Source organism: Elephas maximus, chromosome 7 (assembly GCF_024166365.1).
Source record: "Elephas maximus indicus isolate mEleMax1 chromosome 7, mEleMax1 primary haplotype, whole genome shotgun sequence".
Classification (NCBI taxonomy): Eukaryota; Metazoa; Chordata; class Mammalia; order Proboscidea; family Elephantidae; genus Elephas; species Elephas maximus.
In genome coordinates this window covers 20,613,996-20,641,709 of record NC_064825.1, presented here as the reverse complement: position 1 = coordinate 20,641,709, position 27,714 = coordinate 20,613,996, and the positions used below count along the sequence as shown (strand labels likewise).

The 27,714-nt window shown below is 35.5% G+C and overlaps 1 protein-coding gene across 1 annotated transcript in view; it reads left to right on the top strand.

Moving 5' to 3' along the window:
- The window catches only part of CNTN5 (contactin 5), a 573,072-nt gene that overhangs the window by 278,197 nt on the left and 267,161 nt on the right, over nt 1-27,714 (top strand). Inside the window, exons 9-11 of the mRNA XM_049889682.1 lie at nt 5,171-5,307; nt 7,323-7,452; nt 9,635-9,785. Of these exons, the coding sequence (XP_049745639.1) occupies nt 5,171-5,307; nt 7,323-7,452; nt 9,635-9,785 (418 nt within the window). The remainder of the gene's footprint in view (nt 1-5,170; nt 5,308-7,322; nt 7,453-9,634; nt 9,786-27,714) is intronic.

Genomic DNA, 27,714 nt, shown 5'->3' with positions numbered 1-27,714 from the left:
CATTGATAATAAGCAGTAGAACCAGAATCCAGTTTAAAACTGGAAGTGATGCCACGGTTCAATCTCCCTCTTCCCCATCTGTGCTCCTGCCTAACTATAGTCTAAACAAAGGGGAGCCATGGTGTTTCAGTGGTTAAGTGCTGACCAAAAGGTCGGCAGTTCAAATCCACCAAGTGCTCTTTGGAAACTCCATGGGGCAGTTCTACTCTGTCCTATAGGGTCACTATGAGTCAGAATTGACTCAATGGCAGTGGGGTTTTTTTTGGTGACTATAGTTTGCTCTCTCTCAGCAAGATATTGAGAACCCAATCTAAGGTAATGAGAATGGCATGGAGAGTGGTTATTTGCTATTTATCATACTTTTTTTTTAATGCTAGACAAAACTGTGGAAATATGAAAATCCTGCTAATAGTTCTCATTCTCTATTTTTCTTTTCTTTGCAATTTTGTTTAGCTACATTAGGCATGATTTATAAAGATGTTTTAGTTATTAAAATATGTTAACGATTTATTGTAGAAAATGACATAAAATCTAGATCCCTGATGAATAATTTTCTAAATAAAGAAAAATTTTAAATTGTATTATTTTGGAGAAATTTTCTCACCTTGAATTTTACTGTTATTATGAAAATAGTGCCGTATGTATGTATGTGTTTGTATAATGATAGAAAATAAAGATCACGCTAATGCGTGGGCAACGGATCGAGTAAGGTGAGTGAAGTAACCAATATTTATTATATTTAATCATCATAGTACCCAAAAACCAAACCCACTACTGTCAAGTTGATTCCAATTCATAGCAATCTCACAGGGTTTCCAAGGCTGTAACTCTCTATGGAAGCACGCTGCCACATCTTTCTTCTGCAGAGCTGCTTGCTGGTGGTTTCGAACCACCAACCTTTCAGTTAGTAGTCAATCACTTTAACCACTGCACCGCCAGGGCTCCTTAATTATCATAGTAGCCCATTAAAATAGGAAGTACTACTTCAGCTTGGAGATGAGATCCACTAAGATTAAATAACTTACTCCTGATCACGTATTAGAACAAAAGCATGGTAGCACTGGGATTCAAACCCACATACACCTCCATGTTTATCCTCTTTTAAGTATACCATGTTTTCTCTCACTGGCCCACAGGTGAGAGTTATAATACTGAAGATAATCTATGTGGATAAAATATGTCGATTCCTTAATACTTAAGAATACGTGAACAAGGAAGGAGGCCAATAACACTTAACATTTATCAGTAGGGAGCTACAGAATATAGATAATAAGCAAGAGTTTTCTTTATGCACATCTGCTTAGTGTTTTGAAAAATGTAACCCAGAGACCGAACTGAAGCTTAAATGTATTACACAAGTAGTTGTCAATATTCAGTGCTTCAGGTGATATTTTTAACAGCTTCTCAGTTTGAAGTGCAATATGTCTCCTCAGTTTCCCACACCCTAAAATAGGTGACCTGACAAAAGCTAGATAAATGAAGCTATTCAGTTTGCTTTGATTGTGGTCCACCATGGGATTTTCTTTTTCAGATGGATCACTGATTCCCCACAATCCAGGCTACATCTTGTTGTATGTTAACTCCACTTTATTATTATTCAGAAGCCAAAGCCATTGTCATCTAATGCCCTGAAACCCTCTGTCAAAGAAAGCTTTTAAATGTAAACTTTTGTGCTTCTCATTTTATATTACCAATAATTTTCTTGTTGTTCTAAGCCATTTACAAATACCTTACTGTCTTTTATGTATCATGACCTAAGATAAACATTTTCAGACCATAATCCAGTTTTCCATTTTTAAATTTTTATAAATTCTACCATTGTTCTTTTGCATAATTCTTTTTAATTCATATAGTACAGACCTAGTGGATTATAAAATATCTTGCAATGTAAAAACAAAATCTGTTGTGAAATTCGAGCTGACCTTGTATTGCATGTAACTAACAAATTCTTCAAGTATAACATGAAGTATGACAATGTGTATATCCAAATAGCATCAATGTTAATTAACGCTTATTCAATTACAACATTAACATGTATTTCTCTAGTATGGAGCTCAGCTCCATTATAGCATGATCCACAACCCACATTCCATTTATGATTTTTCATGCGTGTGTGTTACTGTGTTTGTGTGCATGTGTGTGTGCTTGGATTTGTTTAAAAACGTCTACATTAAATCAGTTAGTGAGCAAGTTGTATATACTAACTGTATATGGCATCTAGAGAAATAGCCGAGCAATACCTCCAATTTATATTGTGTTTTAATTTTTTTATACTATTGTTTTTTTATTGATTATATGCATATACATACATATATGTAGATATAGATGTAAATATGGATTTTATATATACAGAATAACTATGCACAAAGGTTCATAAACCGAGGACAGTCGTGGATCAAAAGAGCAAGATATAAAATCATACTTATCTTTCGTCAGTCAAGACTTGATAAATTGATAGCTATTTTTAAAATTCTAGGGACAGTGTAATAAAAAAAAAGTGTAATAGGCCATTTTTATTTGTGGAATTGTTGGTAGAGTGAATCTGGATAATATTTTAATTGCATGTCTGTCTCACCCACTAAATTTTGAACTGACAGCAAAGAGGCATTGTGACATATTGATGTATTTCCAGCACTAAATGTTATATGCATAGTGATGTCCAATAAACATTTGAAGAAGAAAAGAAAGCAACAATTAATTAATTTTGTTCCATTGATCACTTGTTTGATTGCTATAACAAATTCATCTTGTAGTCATAACTCTAAGTTAGGTCATTTTATAGAATAATACAAAATATGTTTGTAAAAATATTACATTTCTTTTTTTTTCCAGATGACACTATTTTTGTATTTTAATAGGTCTGTCTTTCCTAGCTTTTCATTTTAGTAACTTTTTAAGATCTATTTTCAATTCATGTTTAACTCTCATAAACTGCATATGCCAGTGTCATTCATAGTATATTAAGAGATGAATCAATAAATATAACCAACCAAGGTTTATAAGCGACTACTATATACAGTTCAGTGTTGTGTCTAAAAAATATATGTATATCATGTCAACTGTGGTTCCAATGATATTTCTACCTAGCTGAGGTGTCAAACCATAGCCAAGTAATATAAGATACCAAAAAAAAAAACCAAACCCAGTGCTGTCGAGTCAATTCTGACTCATAGCGAATATAAGATAGCAATGGTAAATGGGTAAAACACTAGCATAAAATTATTTTCCAAGTAAATACAACCTGTAGGGTTTCAGAGAGTACAGATGATTGCCATTTGAAGTTGGGATTAATGTAATTTATATAATTTAGACTAAATCTTGAATTATGGGTAGAACTAAAAGAGATAGAGAAGTAAAATATCCCATGTGAAGTGAATAACTTGAACAAAGTACAGAGTGTGCTTGGGAGATAGCAAACCCATCTTCTTGGAGTACAGGGACCATATATAGTAAGAAGTAGTCCATAAAAGTAGGGTATGAAAGTTTATAGAAAGTACAAATGTAAAAGTAGAGCTTATTACTGTTTTTGTGTCTTACCATTCCTATCAGTATTTGTAGCATATGCCATGTAATTACAAACAGACAGATTTCACAAGTCAGACACAAAAGTCAGGGTCAATATTTGAAACTCACCAGGTTAAGATTTTTGAGGTATAGCTTTTAGGCTTAGACGTTCAATCACTGGATGTATTCAAACATCTAGAAACCCTGGCTATGTCCAGGTAGAGCTCCTTAAAGACTAGACTATATTGGCTAGAAGACCAATAAACAATTAAAAAACAAAACTCCCATTTAGAGAGAAGTGGAAGTTAAAATATGTTAAGAATGAAGCAATTGCTACCAATTCATCTTTGACTGTACCGGAGTGGGATGGTAGTAGTGCGGGTGCTCTGGAATCAGAGATACCTGGATTTGAAAATGGTTTCTAACCCTTAGTTAACTTCATGACCTTGGGTAAATTTACTTAACCCTTTTGAGCCAACTTTTCCTGATCCATAAGCTGGAATCCATTTATTGTAAGGATCAATGTTATAGAGATCAAGAATTTAGCACGGTGTCTAGAACACTGTAGGCACTTAATAAATGGGCTTCTTCTCTTTTGCCCTTTCTCCTCCTTTCTAAACTGGCTTTGGTTTTGGACATCTGTTGTCCCTTTAGACCCATTATTTTGACATTCATGTGTAGTTTCTTTCAAGAAATATTATCTCCTGCTTCACTCTATCCTTCTCCTTGACATTCACTTTAGGCCTACCTCAGTATAAACTCCTCCTTCAGTGTAGGACTAAGGTGTGTGTCTGTATCCTTAACAGCATCTAGGACTGAGCAAGGACAAAATAATATGATGAACATATGGAGAAACGAATGATCAAGTCCTAATGAGCACAGATAAAATATTATATAATCTTGTACCAAAAAAAAAATTGGTAGAAACAATCAATTCAGTTTAATAATTTTTTTTCAAATGTATTGCTTCATTTTTTTAAACAAAATACATTAAGACAAATAGTCATTTGTATTCACTATTTTTATTTTTAAAAATCAGTCAATAGAGGAAAAACTTTAACTTATATCTTATCAATTTCATGCATTTACAACATTATCTCTTTTTTGATATAGGAATTTTTTTATTTAACTCATAATTTTGAAAGCTTTTTAAAAAATACTTCATTTTTGAAGAGTATTAGTAAATTAAGAAATATATCTTATACCAAGTAAAACTTGAATTCACGAATTTCTTTTCAATTAAAAAAAAAAACAGAGAAGTTACTGAGCAAACGGACCGGTTGTATTACTTCTACGTGTGCTAAATCTGCCCTGATAATTTTGAAAATGCAATACCTCTGCCTAAGTGCCTGAGTTCCCACTACACAAGTTCCTGTGCCTCAGGGAGAATCAAACCACTTGCTTTAAATTGGCTAAAGAAAACAGTAACACATCCCACTATACTTTCTTGCAAAAACATTTTAAATTTTCAAAATATTTCACTGCTATATATATTTTTACACAGTAAATATTGTTCTGTGTGTAATGTAATACTGTGTTGCTTCCCAACACCTATGGTTAATGAATTGCTAAAAAATTGCATGGAATACTTCCATGTGAAATTTGAACTTGTTAAATAGTGTTTGAGAGATGAAATCACCTATCTTTAATGCTTAAATACTCACAGCCTATCCACACTGGATAGAAAAACTGAATGATACTCATTTAGACAGCGGGAGCCCTCTCCGATGGGAATGTAAGGCCACTGGAAAACCCAGGCCCACATACCGTTGGCTGAAGAATGGAGTTCCCCTCTTGCCTCAGGTACTGTTGGTAAGTATTTTGTCTCAATGTAATTTTTGGCAGGATTTCACACAGGAAAAACTAGGTTTCTTGCCTTAGTTTTATTGGAAACATTTCCTACTTCTGCCTTATATTTCAATTGAGAAATATAAGAAGTATATAAAAAAATTTTCTTTTTATTTAATCACCTCATTACCTTTTTGGATAATATTTTGCTTCTTAAATTTTTTTCAATCTGATGAATCCATAGGAAAATATCAATGATTATCCCAGGATCCTTGCAGTTTCTTGCTGCCTTTAATTTTCATCTAGCTTGTTGCTGTCGCTTTACACGATGGAGTTAATCTCAGGGGTGAAGCGACATGCCCAGGATCACACATCTGGAAGGAGGGTGAGATTGGAGTAGAAACCTCATCGCCTGTGTTCTGGGCAGGCAGGGTTCCTTTTAGGACATACTGCTATCTTACTTTTAGGACATACTGCTATCTTAGATGTATTTATTAAGCCAGTAAAAGATCTTTGTCTTTCCAGTAAATCTACCATATATTTTAAAAACAATATATATTGGATTTAAAAATAAATCAGTTACTATTTAATATTGAAATGATGATAACAATTTTAACTGTTTTATCTTTGTTGTGGCCTTTTCAAAGAGGGAATAGTTCACTATTTGTGGGCAAAACGGAGGGAAAAGTGCAAGCAGTTGAGACTCTGAACGGATTCTGCACAGGGTCCTACTACTACCAAGAGGACTTCTTGCCTGTCATCTACCTCTTTGCACCTCAGTTTTTTCCTTTTGAAAATGGAGAACGGATCAGATAATCCCCACAGTTCTATCCATTTAAGCCAAAACAAATAGCAGATATACAAAAGGACACAAATAACAAGGACAACAGAGCTGTTAAAGAAAATTGGTTGGAAAATTCCTGAGACATTGATTCATTGATTCTATGTCTGAATTTTTCCTAGGATACCAGATAAGCCTTGGAAAGGGGCTGTGCTGGTCAGATTATCTACTCCCAGTGTTCAAGTAAAGTAAATTCTGCTATTGGAAGGGGTGTATTTTGAAAGTTGTGTCTAATTACTTAGCATCTCTATTGATAGAAAATTAAAGCACTGCCCACTAAAATTTAAAAAATGATTTGCTTGGCATTAAGTAGACAAAACACCTCGTTATTTAACACACTTTAAAATTAAAATTTGTCTTAGAAATGTACTAATGGCTTTGCACATGCTTAAAAGAACCAATGAATTAATGTCTCAGGAATTTTCTGACCAGTTTTCTTTAACAGCTTTGTAGTCCTTATTATTTGTGCCCTTTTGTATATTCGTTATTTGTTTTGGCCTAACTAGTTTTAGAATAAGAGAATATTGGAGCTGGATAGAAATTTCAAACTGAAGCTAATGGCTTCAGTTTACCTTAATTTGCACATACTCAAAAAATATATATTGTTTGTTCTGGTAATAGAGTTTATACCTTCAGACCAATAATTGGATACAAAATCCAGCTGTAGGGCAGTTTGTAGTGTTTTTTTATTTGTCTTTGTGTGTGTCTGTTAGTTTCTTATGAAGTGAGGGAAAAGAAAAACTCTTAATTGAATCATTAGAATAAAGGGATTCTTGTAATGACCTTGGTTGGCTATTTTTAACCTTGATCCTATGTATCTACAGCCTCAATTCTTTCTGCCAAGTGTATCCTGTTCCTCATTTCCAAAATACATCCAAATAATGCTTGGGTGTGTTAATTGTGTTTCACAGGCTCAGCTAGTGTGCCAAAGACAAATCTATTTAAAAACAAAACCAAAAATAAAACTGATATAAAGGAATCCAGGAAAATATAGTTATTATTTCTCTTCTGTCCAAGGAATAGTTATAATTTATAAGAGACATGTCATTAATAAAATAATAAACAGTAAATGTTGCTAAGTTGCCAAGTAATGCTTAACCCCATTAATGCAAGGCTTTGGAGAGTACCCACAATATCCTTATTGGATTGTTCACTTTCCAGATCTAATTTTTTCTGTATTTCATTACAGAGCAGGGTTGAGATGGTTAATGGAGTGTTGATGATCCACAAGGTGAATCAATCAGATGCTGGAATGTATCAGTGTTTGGCTGAAAATAAGTATGGAGCCATTTACGCTAGTGCTGAGCTGAAGATTCTAGGTATGCAACTTCTAAGTAAATACATAGGGGAAAAGGTGGCCTCTTTTTGCGCTCTAATTCATGCTATACTGAAGTTTTATGACGTGGTTGTAAAAGCCTATTTTATGGCTTGAAAAGAAATAGCATATCTTGCTGATTCTTTTTTTTTTTTTTTAACTTTAGAGGCAGTATTTTCATTGTGTATAGTTTGTGACAAACTTTCTTAAGGTTGTTCTAATTTCAGTTTTTAATCTTAAAAAGTTTACATAATATTTCTTTTCTATGGTACTAAAAAAATCATGTAAAGAAATATATATAGTCTTTCAAGGAAGAATGTTCTAAGTATAGGGGATCAAAATGTAGGTTTCTGGTAGTCTCTCAACCCTCCCATAACAATGATTTATGTTTCCCAAGCAGCTCTGACCTACCAGTAGGCATGTGGTATTTGCAAGGTAGGACTCCAAAGCAAATCACCCTCTCACCACGGGGCCAAAAACCAAATCCAAACCCGTTGCCATAGAGTCTATTCGACTCGTGGAGACCTTATAGGACAGAGTAGAACTGCCTCATAGTGTTTCCAAGGAGCGGCTGGTGGATTCCAACTGCTGACCTTTTGATTAGTAGCGGAACTCTTAACCACTGTACCACCAGGGGCATCAATCATTACCATCCTTAAGAGAGAAAGCCTTCCTGAGGCTAAGCCCAGGGGTCTTGCAGGGTCACACCCTTGATAAGAATGTAACCAGGGCACTGACACTACTTCACCACTCTTTAAATACTACAGGAAAGAACCAATCCACTGGAATAGATGCCTCAGATTGAACATATTTGGGCCATTGGAGTGGATTTTATTTTTTCTCACTTTGATGGTTTCCTTATCTTTGGCTCCACACCACATGCACTACAAAGAGTGATACTTAAGTGATCGTAACTCGCTGTCTCCCAAAAGTGGGTAGGAGTCCAAGGATGCTTTCTACTCCCCACTTAAATTCCCAAAGCACAACATTAACAGAAACACCCAAGATATCAGGAATCTGGAAACCTACCATTTATACATTAGCTAAATATACCATAAATCAATTTTTGAATTATGAACGTTTGCACTAGAAATTTCTCCACATTAGAACATATCCATCCAAAATAGAGAATTACACCCTTCAATTTCCTATATCCTAACCAATCAAGTATTAATGTACTTTATTGTTAACTCACATGCCCACATTTGTTAATTCAAGGGTTGAGTCAGCCTTCTCCTACTCGTTTACCCAGAGACTCTTCCAAATGTGTTCCTTCTCATTCATTGCATCTATTTTCAAAAATTACCTTTTTTAAGTTCTGTCCCCAGTTAAGCACCCACAAATGTTACTGTGCTCTCCCCTTTAGTTTTCTTTACTTCTCTTTCAATGTCTTAGCAAATCTCATTTGCATGCATATAATATTTTTTAATGTTGTGCCATGCATTGTATTGCTACACCTGATGGACATAATATACATATGAAGTACTCATGGAATTACAAGATTGACATAAATAAATGTCTCTGATATAGTGCTCATGTTTACCTGTCTTTCAGTTCTCTTTTAGATTCAGAAGTGTCATGGTAAATATCTAGTGAAAATAATTTTAATATTAATAAATGATCAGACTTACGTGAATAATTGCAACTAACAAAAATAAAAATTGTTACTGAAATTTAAATTATTTCATTTTTAAAGCATTTCTTTGGAACTACATTCAATTTTATATTATATTAAAATAAAATATATATGAAATTAAGAAACATGGATAGGAAAGAAGACGCAGAACTGTCTTCTCTACATATAACCTTCACCATTCCAAAGGACACCCAAATAGACTTCCTTGGTTGGCCCCTGACCTTTTGACTCAGTTCCTCATTAGTCTTTCACAATTAAAGTTGGTAAGCATGAAAAAAAGAATGTCATTTTTTTTTAAACCTGCTTTGTCTATGGACTCATATTTTATGAAACCATTACCTGCTAAGGGGAAGGACAGCCAGTAAAACATCTGTCGGTTAATAAATGGAAAAATTAAATGATGAGTTAGTGTTTTTCACATGTGTAGGTAGATAGCATATGGCTTTATTAGAAATGTATCTCAGAAGAAAAAGTTGCAAAATCATGATGAATTATCCATTAGAAGCTATTATCATTGTGTCTAGTAGAACTAACATTTTCTTTTTAATAGCTTCAGCTCCCACTTTTGCACTGAATCAATTGAAGAAAACAATAATTGTTACCAAAGGCCAAGAAGTCATCGTAGAGTGCAAACCCCAAGGCTCTCCAAAACCAACCATCTCTTGGAAGAAGGGAGACAAAGCAGTTAGAGAGAACAAAAGGTTAGAAGTCTATTTCATAATTTAAACTCATAACATCAGACTCTTTGAGGTTGTAGATGATACACACAAAGTATACAAGAAAGTCTTGCAGTAATTGTGAAATGTATTTCATGCACTTACTGACATAAAGTTTGGTCTATACGAAAAAGTTTTGTCTAAAAAGGAACCCAAAGTTCCACATCGGTATGGTTAAACTTCTTTGCCTTCATGTGGTTTCAGCAGCAATTAGAAATTTCACCAGATTATAAAGAAAGCAACACTTTTATTAAGCTACTTAATTTAGTCCCTCATTTTGTCTGCAGACTAGCTTACCTATAAAAATTTCGTGGTGTGTTTTCATTTCAATGTTAATACAAAAAACAATATGAACATAATCTGGTTCTTCTATATAGTCACTTTATGACGGAATATTGCCAGTGATATTTGGACCTACGTTTGCCTTTTCTTTTTCAATCATGTTGATGCAAAGTAGTACAGGATTGCTTTGATTGCCATAGGCAAATGAGAAATGTGCAGAGGAATATTTGATGTGTAAAGATGTCTTTGGCAAGTAAAGGCCAGAGGACAACACGAGAGTACAAATGGAGGAAATGAGAGAAGGAAATCGTCACCTGGTGACTTACGTGTGCCAACATCCAAAGTCCCATGCTCTACCGATTATTATCGTATTTGCATTGCAAATGGTGATTCAGCTTTGGTAAATACTATTCTCCATCACGTTAAAATAATATTGTTTATTTTAGTTTTGTTTTACGTTTGATTTATAAGGACGAGGACATTTTGCCTTGTTTTATGTTTGCCTATGTGTTGCAATCGACTCGATGGCAACAAGTTAAGTAATAATATAGTTAAAATAATTAAAGTCAGCTTTAGGGTCCATTTAAATAACTTCCCATTAAATATTTTGAAATATTTGAAGAGCTTTCTTAAAATATCTTGTTACCTATTCAAGTCTGAGAAACAGTGATTTACATTGCCTATTTCAGGTAAAGTAATTCAAGGAATTTTGGGGTTCAGCTAAGGCCTGGTAAAGTAATTCATGGAATTTTGGGGTTCAGCTAAGGCCCGAGGATTGATGCTGCCTGGAAAGTGTGATCATTCAGGATTGGCATGTGTCATATTGTTCATGTTGTTTTGAAATAGAATTTATCTTTTTAGCTGGGGGGAAAGGGACGCCTAAATCACAAACTGCAAGATTAGTGTTCCAGGTGGTTGAACTAATCAAATTCTGGTTGACTTTTTTGGATACTGTCTCATACAAAAATGAAAAAAAAAAAAAAAAAAAAAAACTTGGCACAAACCCTATTGAAACAGAGGAAAAATATTTTCCTTGTATAGTGAGAACAAATAATTTACATTGCTTGGTTATCATTTTTTCTGGTTGTATCAAAATTTTTTAATGTCATCAAAATATATATACCATATCAGTGCAAGTCATTCCATTTGAAAAGCGTTGCTTGGTTCTTTGTTTATGGGTGGCACATGAACCTGTACCCCATCAGCTTTTCACAGACATCATACCATGAGTTTAAAATATCAGGCAACATCTCTTTTACCAAAGTAAAAATATTGAGAAGGGTAAAACAGGATTATGAGTTTTCCATGACAGCATTATAAAAATGATAAACCATTTTATTTTCCAGAAGGTGAAAAATACTCTTTGTGAATTTGCTAGTTTTTTTGCTCCCCTTCTCTTTCACTGCTAACTCCTGTGTTAATGAGGAAAAAAAAAAATGCTAACCTCAGACTCAGATCATTCGTTTTTTCTAGATGTCAATACTTTTGATCAAAGTGCTATTTAGGAAGGAGGCCAAAATGTGAAATATTTGTGTTTATATTTATTCAAGTAAAAGACCTGGCTACATTTACTTAGCATTCTTACTATGCTGATCTATATTTTTAAATCTCTAGGCTATCTTTAAAAAAAAAGTTATCTTTACTTAATAGCAAACCCAAAAGTATACTGCATTTTCATTCTTGAAAATGACAAATACTACTTGTGTCTACTGGGAAATAAAACAAAGCTAACTACAGTATGTAGCTAACATTTCTGGGGATTGGTATGGTTGAGAAGATGCCACAGCCCATTGAACAAGAGAAATGTTCTCTGTATATTATGTTACATCAAAAGTTACATGAAATTGAAGCCACAATCACAACATTCTATTCAGATAGTATCAAAAATTAACGGAGCTGTATGGATTATTAGATACATTTTAAAATAGAAAATTCAATTATGCTGTTATACTTAAGGTATTATATGTCTATTAATAATAGTCACTATCAAAAGTCATGATAAATGCTGCTGCTCCAAGGATGTATGTCTCCCTCATTAGTGCTGAACTAAACTAACGAATACCAGTATATTTTATTTGGCTGAGCCTGTGTCTGTAATACCACACAGACTCAGGCAATTAAATAATCCCGTAGTCTAAATCTTAGAGCCTCTCTGTAATCACACATGCAGCGAACAACAGTATATTCAGTAACCCCTTTCGTTCTCCATCTCAACACATTATAGAATATTAAACTAATTGAATCCTTTATTTATGTATGATTTTGCCACAACCTTCACAATAATACATCCTGTCATACCTGTCAGCTCTTCCTAGTTGCCATCTGGGCTTTCTAAACTCTAGTCTTAGAAATCAGTTCTTCCCAGTGTCATAGAGAACTAGTTAGTAGCTGAAGTTACTCAGCATCAAGTCAAATATGTAGTTAGTCTGATTATGACTTTGTGATCCAGTTCTAGCTACAGGGTGTCCGAGGCCAAGTTCTTAAATTCCATTGCTATACTGGTAAGTATCTGAACCCTCGCCTTCATAACCTGCCCAATATGCCTGCCACTCTAAAACTGGAAACTTGTTCTTCCTAGTACTTCCTACATTCTTTCTTCCAACAGTCATACCAATGTGGAGGTGTAGCTCCTCCTTTGTTTTGGTCCCTGGGTAATTATATCTAGTCATGCTTCATGCAACTGTTCACTTAGGTGAACCAAATGTCATTCATGATGGACTCACAATATCATTTTTCACTTCTCTTATTGAGTATCTTCTAATTTCTCATTTCAATGAGCAAGTTCCAGATTCTGGCCTCTTCCAGTCTTTCCAGGTCTCTATTGGTAAACCTTTCATAATATTTCAAGGTATAGTCCACATATTAGGCACTTTATGCATATTTTTGAATGAATGAATTATTAAGTAAATTAATATATTTAGTGGAAATAAAGATTCATCTATTAATTGGAAAATACATTAAAATATTTTGAATTTCTATCGTTTATTAATTACTGTGAAGGTTATTCTGTCTTTCCATATTGAGCAGTTTCAGATTTCATAAAGGATACAATCTAGTTGGATATAAAAAAAAATAAACAAATAAACCTCTGGGTATTAAACTAAGAGCTTAAGATTTAAATAACAATTGAAAGGAATCCACAAAGCAGTATAAGAAAACACATAAAACTGTACATCCTGAAAATATATATGAGGTATTGAAACTTAAAATTTCAAATGTATATATTATACATTCTTTAAAATATGGTGCCAGTAACATAGGACAATTTATTTTCTTCTGGAAATAGTGGATAACAGTAGGACTGAGGTATCCTGCTTATCTTGCACAGGTTTTGACTTGTCAAAACTTTATCCTACTTGCCTGATTTATTTAGTTTTAATTTATAAAATTGGGGTAAAAAAAGTAACTTCATTAGATAATGGAAATTGAATGAGATTTTGTATGTGAAATACATGGGCATCTAGGAAGTATGGTATCCAGGAGGCACTCAGTGAATGCTACCTGTGGTGATGATATGATGACGACCATGACGATGATAATCATGGCAGTGGTGCTGCTAGTGTGACCATGACAGAATCATTTGAATCTTTGAATAGGGCATCAATTTCTGTTATAAATGGTTCCAAAATTTTTTACTCTTCCCCTTTTCTTTCTCTAATAAATAAGGGAAAATGTACTTGATTTAAATGATTATCTAGAATTAAAAAGTCTTTTAGGTCCTCTGTGTGATAAATGTGTTTTTCATCAATCTAAGTCACTAAAATTGACATTCCTTGGGAGCCCTCGTGGCGCAGTTGTTAAGAGCTTGGCTGCTAAGCAAAATGTCTGCAGGCTGAATCCACCAGCTGCTCCTTGAAAACCCTATGGGGCAGTTCTACTCTGTCCTATAGGATCGGTATGAGTCAGAATCGACTCAATGGCAACAGGTTTGGCTTTTATTTTTTGTCCATCAGGGCTCTAAATTTGGACTTCTTATCATCTATTCCTGGCATTGTTTACACTTGTGCCCTCCTTTACTTACAACTAGTTCAGTGTCTTTTGGATAGGTTCCTGTACTAGCAAGCTGAATACTTGTTCCATGATTACTTTATAGGCCATGTGCAAATAGGTCAATACACATGGAGAAAAGAGAGAAGCCTTTCATAGTCTTGGTTGTTTTTGTTTTGTTTTACTCCTTTTCTTTCTTTTTATAGGAATCCCCATGTTTTTTTTTTTCTCACAGCTTTTGAAGATCACCAGCACGTATTCATTTAGGTTTCTTCATCAATTATGTCCATGTTTCATACTAAAACCAATAAATTCTAGAGGTACTAGGAAATAAAACATTCCATAGGGATTTTCTCCTCTGGTATATTTTCATTCTGAATGTTCTGCTCATCAAACTCATATTGGATTTTCACTTCAGCTCATTATTTCCATTACTTGGCCATTAACTTTTGTTAAAATATAATCATCCAGAAGCACTCCAGCAGTGCACAAATATTAAACCTTCATTATTACATGTTCAATTTCCTGTACTTTGTGTGGATAAAGATAATCTTGGCTAAAATGAAGAATATATAGTTTTGGTAAAGAAACAGTTTCCTTTCTGTCTGCATGTATATAAACTATCAGTTACTGAACCCCATAGAGTATGCCACATATGTTTAAAAATTACTTACAATTACTGAAATTTCAAAGTAGTTTAAGCACCAATTTTCATTTCTGGGCAAAAGGGGGGTACCAGTTACAGAGATAATCGATTATAATTCAAATGGGTGCTTAAGAAACTCTGCATGCAAAAAAAAAAAAAAAATTGTCCTATGGAGGGGCAGTGTTATAAGGTAAGTTTTCTTTTATAGGACTGTAATCTAAGCAAAGACTTGTAAAAAATCCCTTACGATATTTCTCTGCTCACCAAAGGAGCTTCAATACAGCAAAGTTTTCAACTTACTCATTTAACAAACATAGAAAATTACACTTGAAGTACCCATTAGTTGACTTCTAGTGGGAATTCATGTTGTCTTTATTAGGCAACAATGATCAAGCTCACACACTGACTCACAGACATACGGAAAAATATATTCTTAGTGCAAGCCCTGGAGAACACTTTTACTGAGGGGGAAATGGGGTCTTCTTATTTTTTTTAAGAAAGAAGAGGAATTCATGGGTGTAATTATGGTCCTGTTTCTGTCCCTTTGTTTCCACCTACATGCTGTGTTTGCTAATGAGCAAGCTGTTTTGTTGTTTCCTCTGTGACAATGTCTCTTACATATTAAGAACATAAACCAATGTAGACCCTAGGTACCTTGGTTTTCTTCATTGTCTAAAAAATTGTATAATAAGGGAAAACAAGCATTCATAGATCAATAATATATCAGTTGACTTCTTTTGTAAATTAAAACCTGCATTTAAAGGAAATATAATGATCAAAATGATATTATTTATGTCCAGGAAGAGAGGTTAATAGCTGACTTCATAAGATTTAAACATTTGGAATGTACAATGTGCAATATATACTCAGGGATGGTGGCTTGCTGTTCCATAGGTCCCTTGAGCTTAAGAGGGTAAGAAAGACACAGCCTTACATTCATTATGGTGGGGTTAGTATGCTGCCTTCCTGGTTTTGATGAAAGCTAACTGTACAAGCATCCGGCTGCATTCACTATCTCTACCTTCCCTTTAAAATGCTAGTAAAAACACAAAAAGAAAAAAAAAATAGTGTCAAAGCAGCCCTGGAAGTTAAGAATATAGATGTACAAATTCCCAGCCTCTAGGAGGAATCATTTCTTCAAGTAGAAATGGGCTAAATTAAGAAACGACTGATGACCCGTTAAAACACAGTCAAGGTGAGAAGCCAGCAAGAAGAATGTTCCATCAATATCTACTTTATGCCCATACCTACTAGATTCAGAAATTGGTCCTCATTGCAAAGGCTGCCAGGAACCCTACCACATTGAAGGAAGCCACCCTTTAAAATGGCAAGATGCTACTCTCCTCATTCACTCCATCAGCATTAATCTAAAACCATTTGGGAGATTATAAATCCAGCAATGGATGACAGCCAAGTGTGAGAGAGAACATATATCCTAGGTCTTGATGTCCCTAATAAATAGTGATACAGATGAAGAGCACTGAAATTCATGAACCTTAAAAATTACATAATGCCATGTGCTGCTTTTAGCAAAGGAAAAAGTACAGACTGCCAAATTTCCAGGAGTAAATTTACCTCTACATACTAGTAAGATGAAAGAATGGCAATAGACAGAAATCTTGCCTCAGTCTAGTTGAACTGCACTAGAGCCCTATTAAACTTATAACATTTAATTAGAGGTTGTGCACCTTATTGGACTCCAGATTAATACCTGAGAAGGGGATTCTGAAACATTGAGAGGGATAGTGAAGGAAGACAATGGAAATGTCTAATAGAAGGACATTATCAATTGACTGACACCAGGACTATGAACATCAGAGCACAAAAAGTGTAACGCACAGATACCCATTAATCATAAAAGCTAAATAACAGTCATAAATATGATAACAAGATGCCGAACAAATGTAAAAATAATGCTCCCCAAGAATAGCTACAACATAATATTTAATGGCTGTATAATAACCTTATACATATATCCATCGCATATAGTGGTGCTCGCAAATTATCTTGGTAAATATCTGAAAGCAGTTTGGGTAGTGGGTCACACAAGTAAAAGAGCACAAATCTCCTGTCTTACCAAAGGGAGAATCGAAAGTTAGGAAATATTTTTTTTTTTAATTCAGTTAGTAGAAACAACAGCTTCCAGAATATTTTTAACCACTTGTTAGTTGCCATTGAGTCTATTCCGACTCATAGTGAACCTATAGGACAGAGTAGAACTTCCCCATAGGGTTTCCAGGCAGTAATCTTTATGAAAGAGGACTGCCACATATTTCTCCCATGGAGTGGCTGGTGAGTTTGAACCACCGGCCTTTCAGTTAGCAACCGAGTGCCTAACCTCTGTGACACCAGGGCTCCTTTTTTAAAAACTGGTAGAGCTAAAAAACACTCTAAATCATGATAACAATACAAGTAAACAGAGTCATAGTTCATACGGGAAAAGTTGAAAACTAAGCAAACTAGAAACGTGTGTGTGCGCGTGCACGCGCACATGCGCACACATGATGGAATCCCTAGGTGTTACAAACAGTTAAGCACTTGACTACTAACTAAAACACTGGTGGTTCAAATCCACTCAGAGGCACCTTGAAAGAAGGCCTGGGGATCTGCTTTCCAAAGGGCATAGACTTGAAAACCCTATGGAAAACAGTTCTGTTCTACAATACAGGCCACCATGAGTCAGAATCGACTTGAATGTAACTGTTACTGCTTTTTTTTTCATACACACACTACATACATATGTTCCATAAATTTATACACACATACGCACACATACAGAGTAGATAGGAGATAGATAGATGATAGATAAGTAGATGAGAGATAAATTTATGAAACAGTAAGTTTTGAAGCCATGCTTTTGGTGAGTACTTAAGACAATAAAGAAATGATCATAATATAATATCGTTGGAAGACATCAATGTATGAATATGGTGCAAATTTTATTTGAAGAAAAAGAACACTTGTATACAATTGTTGTTTTAGGTGCCTTCAAGTTGATTCCAGCTCACAGGGACCCCATGTACAACAGAATGAAACAACGCCCAGTCCTGTGCCATCCTCATAATCATTGTTATGCTTGATCCCATCGTTGCAGCCACCATGTCAGTCCTTCTCATTGAGGGTCTTCCTCTTTGCTGGCCCTGTACTTTACCAAGCATGATGTCCTTCTCCAGAGACTGATCCCTCCTGATAACATGCTCAAAGTTTGTGAGACATAGTCTTATCATCCTTGTTTCTAAGGAACATACTGGCTGTACTTTTTCCAAGACAGATTTGTTCGTTCTTCTGGCAGACCATGGTATATTCAATATTCTTCACCAACACCACCATTCAAAGGTGTCAATTCTTCTTCAATCTTCCTTATTCATTGTCCAGCTTTTGCATGCCTATGAGGCAGCTGAAAACACCATGGCTTAAGTCAGGTACACCTTAGACTTCAAGGTGACATCTTTGCTTTTCAACACTTTAAAGAGGTCTTTTGCAGCAGATTTGCACAGTGTAATGCATCTTTTGATTTCTTGACTGCTGCTTCCATGGGTGTTGATTATGGATCCAAGTAAAATGAAATCTTTGACAACATCTATTTTTTCTCCATTTATCCTGATGTTGCTTATTGGTCCAGTTGTGAACATTTTTGTTTTCTTTACGTTAAGGTGTAATCCATGTTGAGGGTTGTGGTCTTTGATCTTCGTTGTAAGTGCTTCAAGTTCTCTTCACTCTCAGCAAGCAAGGTTGTGTCATCTGCATAACACAGGTTATTAATGAGTCTTCCTCCAATCCTGATGCCTTGTTCTTTCTCATATAGTCCAGTTTCTCAGATTATTTGCTCAGCATACAGATTGAATAAGAATGGTGAAAGGATACATCCCTGATGCACATCTTTCCTGACTTTAAACCACAAAGTATGCCCTTGTTCTGTTTGAATGATTGACTCTTGGTCTATATACAGATTCCTCATGAGCACAACAACTAAGTATTCTGGAATTCCCATTCTTCACAATGTTATCCATAATTTGTTATGATCCACACAGTGGAATGCCTTTGCATAGTCAATAAAACACAAGTAAACATCTTTCTGGCATTCTCTGCTTTCAGCCAGGATCCATCTGACATCAGCAATGATATCCCTGGTTCCACGTCCTCTTCTGAATCTGGCTTGAATTTCTGGCAGTTCCGTGTCAATATACTGCTGCAGCCGTTTTTGAATGATCTTCAGCAAAATTTTACTTGTGTGTGATATTAATGACATTGTTCAATAATTTCCACATTCAGTTGGATCACCTTTCTTGGGAATAGGCATAAATATTGATCTCTTCTAGTCAGTTGGCAGGTAGCTATCTTCCAAATTTCTTGGTATAGATGAGTGAACATTTCCAGTGCTGCATCCATCCATTGAAACATCTCAGTTGGTGTTCTGTCAATTCCTGAAGCCTTGTTTTTTGCCAATGCCTTAAGTGCAGCTTGGACTCCTTCCTTCAGTACCTGATCATATATGTCTTTTTAATGACCTCATGCTTTCTTCATGTATGATGTCCTTGATGTCATTCCTTAACTCGCCTGGTCTTTGGTCATTAATGTTCAATGTGTCAAATCTATTCTTGAGATGGCCTCTAAATTCAGGTGCAATATGCTTAAGGTTGTACTTTGTCTCTTGTGGACTTGTTCTAATTTTCTTCAGTTTCAACTTGAACTTGCATATGAGCAATTGATGGTCTATTCCAGAGTGGGCCCCTGTCCTTGTTCTGACTGATGATATCGAGCTTTTCCATCATCTCTTTCCATAGATGTAGTCAATTTTATTCCTGTGTATTCCATCTGGTGAGGTCCACATGTGTATTCACTGTTTATGTTGGTGAAAAATGGTATTTGCAATGAAGAAGTCGTTGGTCTTGCAAAATTCTATCACATGATCTCCAGCATAGTTTCTGTTACCAGGGACATATTTTCCAACTACCAATCCTTCTTTATCGCCAACTTTCACATTCCAATCATCAGTAATTATCAGTGCATCCTGACTGCATGTTTGATCAATTTCAGACTGCAGAAGCTGGTAAAAATCTTCAATTTCTTCATCTTTGGCCTTAGTGGTTGGTGTGTAAATTTGAATAACAGTCATATTAACTGGTCTATCCTTGTGGGCTTATGGATATTATCGCATCATGTTGTACTTCAGGATAGATCTTGAAATGTTCTTTTTGATGATGAATGCAATGCCATTCTTCTTCAAGTTGTCATTCCCGGCAGGCATAGTAGACCATATGATTGTCTGATTCAAAATGGCCAATACCAGTCCATTTCAGCTCACTAACACCTAGGGTATCAATGTTTATGCATTTCATTTTTGATGATTTCCAATTTTCCTAGATTCATACTTCGTACATTCCAGGTTCTGATTATTAATGGATGTTTGCAGCTGTTTCTTCTCATTTTGAGTCATGCCACATTAGCAAATGAAGGCCTTGAAAGCTTGACTCCATCCATGTCATTAAGGTGTACTCTACTTTGAGGAGGCAGCTCTTCCTCAGTCATCTTTTGAGTGCCTTCCAACCTGGGGGGCTCATCTTCCAGCACTATATCAGACAATGTTCCACTGCTATTCATAAGGTTTTCACTGGCTAATGCTTTTCAGAAGTAGACTGCTGGGTCCTTCTTCCTAGTCTGTCTTGGTCTGGAAGCTCAGCTGAAACCTGAGTGACCCACCATAGGTGACTCTGCTGGTATTTGAATACCAGTGGCATAGGTTCCAATATCACAGCAATACGCAAGCCCCCACAGACAAACTGACAGAAGCATGGAGAACATGTACACAAATACAATAAAAATACTGCAAATAAATGGGGTCGCCATGAGTTGGAATCAACTTGAAGGCAACTAACAAAAGCAACAATTTTTCATAGAGATTATTTAAAAGAGATATATTATGGATAATTTTAATTTTCTTTTTGAGCTTTTCTGTATTTTATAAATTATAAACACTAAAAATTTGTAGGAGAAACTTTCATAAGACAAAGTGGCATATATTCCTAATCATATAATTTGATTAGTTTAGACTCGATATGAGCCTATTCAAAGGGAAGAACACCATCATTTATTTTTGTATTAGTAATGATTCTCTAGAAAAATGGAACCAGTAAGTTATCTATACATAGAGAGAAATTTATTTTAAGGCATTGGCTCACATGATTATGATTGTCTGCCAAGTTTGAAATCCATATGCCAGGTGGTGGCTAAAAATTCTGGTAGGATGCCTATGTTATAGTCTCCAGGCAGAATTCTTCTCCCTCAGGAAACCTCAGTTTTTGGTCTTAAGACCTCCAACTGACTGGATGAATCCCACCTACATTATGGAGAATAATCTTCTTTACTTAAGGTTACCTTATTTAAATGTTAATCACATGTAAAAATTTCATGGCAACATCTCACTAGGGTTTGACCAAACAATGGGGCACCATAGCCTAGCCAAGTTGACACATGAAGTTAACCATCACAGTCTTCCTGCTACATTTTCCGCACCTTCAAGTGTAGAAACTACTTGACCGTGAAAACAATTCAAACTGGTTGTCCTAGTATTTTAGAGATGTAGTATAGAAAACTTGATTTGAGTGACCCTAGAGATTCAATTTTAGCACCATTTCAGGTAGAACCCTCTCATTTACTACCATATCTTCAGTTAACAGGCCAATTGAACAGGACTCCAATTAACAAAAATTTAGATTTTCCATCTAATTTGAGCATATGATTAATTATCCTACCTTGGTTTCCAGTTTTTTGCCGACACTCAAGTTTAGGTACTCAAGATCTCTCAAATATCAGACATCTTAAATTGTGCTTTTCATTTTCCCCAGCCTCCTTGCCCATGTAAATCACACTTCCCCCTAGAGCTAGAGGCATCTTCCCAAAGTACAGCTTTGATTGTATTATCCCCTTCTAAAACTACTGATCCATATCTTCTACTGATTACAACCATAGTTCATCAGTTCGATATTCAAGGTCCTCCGTAATTTTTCTCATTTATTCTTTAATTCATCTAACAAATATTAACTTGAACTGCATGAAAATTCCATTTTGCCTCTCAAAAATGGGTGAGTAGCAAGAATCTCATCTGGTTCTATCTGATAGTTCTGAGTGCCTATATGCTGTGTGCTAGATGCCAGAAAAAGTTGCAAATAAAACATTCAGGGTACCTGCCAATATGGATCTAGATCTGCCTCATTAACTGTTCAGTTGTCATTCTCCATACTCTCTCTTCTCATTTCTGCCTATCTCACCCACCAATAAACAAAACAAAACCTCTAAACTTTTATATCTTTAAACTACACTGTACAATCACAATTTCCCAAAACAGGTCTTGTGTTTTCTCATCTTTTAACTTTCGCTCACACTTTTCCCTCCCCATCCCTCACATTCCTTGCAGCATGCTAGTCACCCTCTCTACTGAAATCCTACTCAAAGGAAAGAGCTATCTTGCTATGGCTTCTTGTCACTGGAAATCTTCAAGTAGACACAATTATAAGAAGCTGTAGACAGTGGGAAGCTAGGATGAATAATTTAAGTCAATTTATAACTTTTAATTTAGCTCCAAGTGTGTGTCAATTTACAACTCTCCGAGTTAGATATTGTCATCTCAGGTAAACACATTTTGAAATTCAAACTTAAGGACATTAATTATACGTTCAAGGTCATTCATGGCAAACCTGAGCTTTAAAACCAAGTCCAGTGCTAGTCAGTGATTCTGTGAAATTCCTAGCAATCAAACTCTTCAGCCGTGATATTTCATCTTAATCTGCAAGGAGAGTAGTGATGGAAATCCTTTCAGTGTCTACCGTCTTTCTGACAAGGATTCAGTTTCCCAGGCTACACTCAAAAGCTGCATACCTAACCTCACAGGAACTTCCACATGCACACGCACATCTCATAAATGTTCAGAATATCTTCCAAATAAGAGAACTTAATTGGAATCTAAAATTCCTTCAGACAGACTCATGGAGCCAAAATAGAAACTAAGAAACACACTGGCCAAAATTTCATCTTGCCTTTATTGTTCTTTCTCCACCCTACTTTATGGTAGGCTAGACCACATAGGTATTGATTGTTGACCCAATTATAAGAAATGTTTATTGCTCTGTCTTCTCAGTGATACATTGATAGTTGATCCAATGTTATAGACAAAATAATTCCCAAAATGGTATTACTATGATGCTTCTGGGCTGTGCTTTAATATCTCTCCCAGTGTACATCTGTAAGATTTACAGGGATATTCAGTGTCTCTAAATTTAGTCTCTGAGAATGAATAATTCAAAATAATTCAAATTTTATTGAATAGCAATATGCTTACATTATGCCAAATAACTGAATGAAAATGGAGGAAAAAAAGAATTCTCACATTTTCAAATAATTCACTTTTCAATGGTATCTTTATATAACAATGAACATAAAATTGCAAATTAATGACATCCATTTAGACACAGAAGACCTGCGTATAAAAAAAAAAAGCGTATAAGGAAGTCTCAAATTCTTTGCTCTTATTATTTCCGAAAGTTAAAAACCTGTTGCCATTGAGTTGGTTCCAACTCATAGCAACCCTGTAGGACAGAGTAGAACTACCCCGTAAGGTTTCCAAGGAGCAGCTGGTGGATTCGAACCACTGGCTTTTATTGTTAGCAGCCCAACACTTAACCACTGTGCCACCAGGGCTTCTTCCCAAACTTAAGGTCATAGAAAATCTAGTGTCCTCTTCAAGGGTCTTCAGCTTTTTTTTTTTTTTCCTGATCTCAATACCAGTCTGTCTTTTGTTTCTACTTTTTTTTTGGAATTGTTAAATATAGCAAAACAAGCCTCAACCCCAAAGGGAGATAACACTGTTGGCTAATTTAAGCAGTAAATGACAGCAAAATAATTCTGGCTCTGTTGTGGTATGAGTACCTCCAGTTTGTGGCTTTATGTCTCTAGCTAATTACTAGTTTAGCAAACAGTTCATAAATTCTACTTCTAACTATGGTTCACTTACCCCAGTTACTATAAATGGCTCTGCAAGTTGCCTGGGTATGCTCCCCACATAGGCACAACCAGAACAAGGCATTAGTCGCTTAAAGGTTTTCTTTTCCAAAAGCCCCCCAGACTACAACTTTCAGCTTAATTTGTCCTTAATACAAACAACAGCTAAAATACTTGGGAATTCAAAGCATCTAAGTACATGCTACTGACTGATCCTACTACCTCCCCAAGTGACTGGTGAATATAAAATAGTGAAGAGAGAAGATTCTGAGAATGTTTAGGAACAAAATACAACAGAGACTTTTAACTTCTTCTGGGAGTTACATAGTCACTTCTCAGTTTTTGCATAAATCACACGTTAGTTTAACTATGTTGATTCATAATGGGAAGTAGAGGGCTGGTAACAAATCAGAGCATAGACACAAAGATAACTTTGGCTACAGTGAAAAACAGCCAGCAGAATCTTGTCTTATAAAGTATAAGCTGAAGAAATTTCATGTTGCTGACTTCTTTTCCTTCTAATAAAAGAGTTATTTATTAAAATACATGTGTGAGTATGTGTGTGTGTGCACGTGTGTGTGGTTTTTAGTTTTATCTGGAGGCCTTGGAGTACCAATCTATTTTTGTTCTTCTTTCTCTCCAACTGGTAGTGGGAGCCCCACTTCTCCCTTCCCCAATGCTACCTGATCTAGACACAATTCAATTCAATTTAGTTCACTGAAAACAAATTTTTATTCAATTTATACTGAACTGTGCTAATTCTTACAAAGACAAATAAGAGAGAACTCCTTAAGAGCCTCTTGTCTAGGGAAAGAATAAAGGTACCAGAGGTAACCATAAAAAAAAAAAAAAAAAAACCATAACACAGGGTAAAATAACTATTCCACTTTAGAGAATAATAAAAAATAGCTACCATTTATTGAACGCCATGCATTTTATATATTGCCTTAGTTTCTTAGTTCTGCTATATAGAAACACCACAAGTGAGAAGCTCTTTAACAAATAGAAATTTACTTTCTCACAGTTTAGGAGGCTAGAAGTCTGAATTTAGGGCACCTGCTCTGTGGGAAGGCTCTCCCTGTCTGCTCTAGGGGAAAATCCTTGTCTCAACTTCTCTGACATTTTTCTTGGTGCTCCTTAGAGACCCCACATGGCATTTGTCTTTCCCCCATTCCCGCTTGCTTGCTTCTGCACCTAATCTGCTCTTCTATATCTCAAAAGCCATTGGCTTAAAACACACCCTATACTGATATTGGAAACCCTGGTGGCATAGTGATTAAGTGCTACGGCTGCTAACCAAAGGGTCGGCAATTCAAATCCACCAGGCGCTCCTTGGAAACTCTGTGGGGCAGTTCTACTCTGTCCTATAGGGTTGCTATGAGTCAGAATTGACTCGACGGCACTGGGTTTTTTTGGGTATAAGGATATGGCTTCATTAACAAAACAAAGAAAATGATATTCCCAAATATGATTGCATCCACAGGTATACGTGTTGCTGTCGAGTCAATTCTGATTCATAGTGACCCCGTAGGACAGAGTAGAACCACCCTCTTAGGATTTCCAAGGAGCAGCTGGTGGATTCCGACTGCCGACCTTGGGGTTAGCGGCCATAGCTCTTAACCACTGTGCCACCAGGTATAGGGGCTAGGATTTACAACACATATTTTGGGGGGACAAGATTCCAATCCATAACATTTTATTTCAATTAAAATGAAATAAAATGTATTATTTAATTTCAATCCTTAAGATAAGAAAAATATAATTTTTTTTGTTTTAAATAAGGTAGTTGAGCTGTGTAGAGATTGCCCACAGTCACACATATCAAGTATCAGAGCCAGAAAGAGAGTCCAAGTCTCTTTCGAGCCAAAAAAAGTTTTCATTCTGCTCTACCATACAAAAAACTTGGAGTTCAGAAGGGGAGAAAATAAAAGCTGTGTGTAAAATGAGGATAAACTTCTTGGATGAACTTCATTTGAAAGTCATTGAATAAGATTTTGACATGTAGAGATAGAAGAGTGCGATTTCGGAAGCAAAATCAGAATTTGCAAACATACCGATAATAAGAGAATATGATGGAAAATTGTATGGCAAAAAAAAAAAAATTAATATCAGGTAAAATGAACAAATAAAAATATAACTACCCAAACTTACTCCAGAAGAATTGGAAAATCCAAATAGCCCACTATTAGGTTAGTAGTTTAAAACTTTATGCAAATAATAATCCAGGCCTAAATGCTTTTACTGGAAAATTCTACCAAACAAACTGAGAGCACATTACTCTAATTTTACACAAACTGTTTCATAGGGCAGAAAATCTGTCGAGGAGAGTATGAGGAATAAAGATATAAGCCAGTCGCTCTCATGAACATAGAGTGATTCTAAGCAAAATAGAAATCAATTAATAAAATTTACCACATTAAAAATTAAATGAGAATTATAAAGCCATCTCAGTAAAGCAGAAAAGGCATTTGATAGAATACAACATCTATTTATGATTTTTAAAAATCTCTTTGCAACTTGAAAAAGAGAAAGAAACTTCCTAACCTGTTAAAGGTGTATTAAAAAATAAATAAACTTCAAAAGAAGAAACATGAAAAGCATTTCCTCTGAGACTGAGACATAGATATGTGTTGCTTCCACAACCATTTCTCATCCACATTTTACTAGAGATCCTAGCTAGAGGAGGAAGACAAGAAAAATAAATTGAAATAACAATAATAGTTGGGCAAGGACAAAATTTCCATTATTGGTAAACAATTTGTATATGTAAAAAATAGAATCTACAGAAAAGCTATATGAATCCTATAGATTTCAGTTATGCTTCCAGATACCAAACAAAACCCGTAAAAAAAAAAGTGTGTTTCATATACCAACAAAAAAGAGTGAGTAAATTATTTTCGATGGCATCAAGAGGTTAATTCTGAGCAGGACAGGGTGGGATTGTTCTGGGAGGTACACATAGCATGCATCTGTGATATACTAAAATTCAAATTTTAAAGTATGTATTTAGTTAAAATATAGAGTAGAATTTATCCATGCATAACTTCTCTCAAACTATACTGCTCCCAAGGCCTCTGTATTCTATAAATTGCTTGTTTATTCCCTCTTTCCTTCCCTTATTCCAGAAGAGTGTTTTAAGTGCCAAGTTCTCAAAGGCTTTTTGAAAGAAACTTTTTTACTAGATAACATGCAAAGCAAATAAAATCACAAACAACAGGGGGCTTGGGTTTAGGATTCTCCCTTAGCAATTCAGAGACTTTTTTACTCTCCACAGAGTCCACAGCTGGTGGTGCCATTGGATTGAGATTAAATAAGAATAATGCAGGGCTTTTTTTTTTTTTTTTTCCGGACCACTTAGTTATGGTTCAAACCCTTGCTGAGAATCTGCATTTCTAACGAGTTCCCCAGAGATGTTCATGCTGCTGGTTAGGGACTAAGTCCAAGAATCATCAGTAAAGCAGTGATTCTCAAAATTTATTATATGTAAGGGTCACCTGGGGATCTTGTTAAAAGGTAGATTCTGATTCAGTATATCTGGAGTAGAAATACGAATTCTCAACAGTGGTTCAAGCTGGAACGAACTGGTTCAAAGCCCTGAATAATGATGGTTCAAAACCGAAACCAAACCCACTGTTGTCACGTGGATTATGACTCAGCAACTCAGTTGGACAGAGTAGAACTGCCCCACAGGGTTTCCAAGGCTGTGACCTTTACAAAGCGGACTGCCACATCTTTCTCCCTCAGAACAGCCAGTGGGTCTTACCGCAGACCTATCGGTTAGCAGCTGAGCACCAACAGGGCTCCTTAGTAAATGAGTATTTTTTTTTTTAATGTTTTTTCTTTTTTAAGTATTTTCTGTGTGTTGTGGTGGGGGGGTGTGCAAGCAAGGGTGCAAGTGAGTAGAAATGGCTAAGGGCAAAGATAAGAAAAATAAATAGAATGTTTATGGTTTGTGGATTATTTCGTTTTCTGTACTACTGTTTCCTCTGTTGGAATAGATCATTT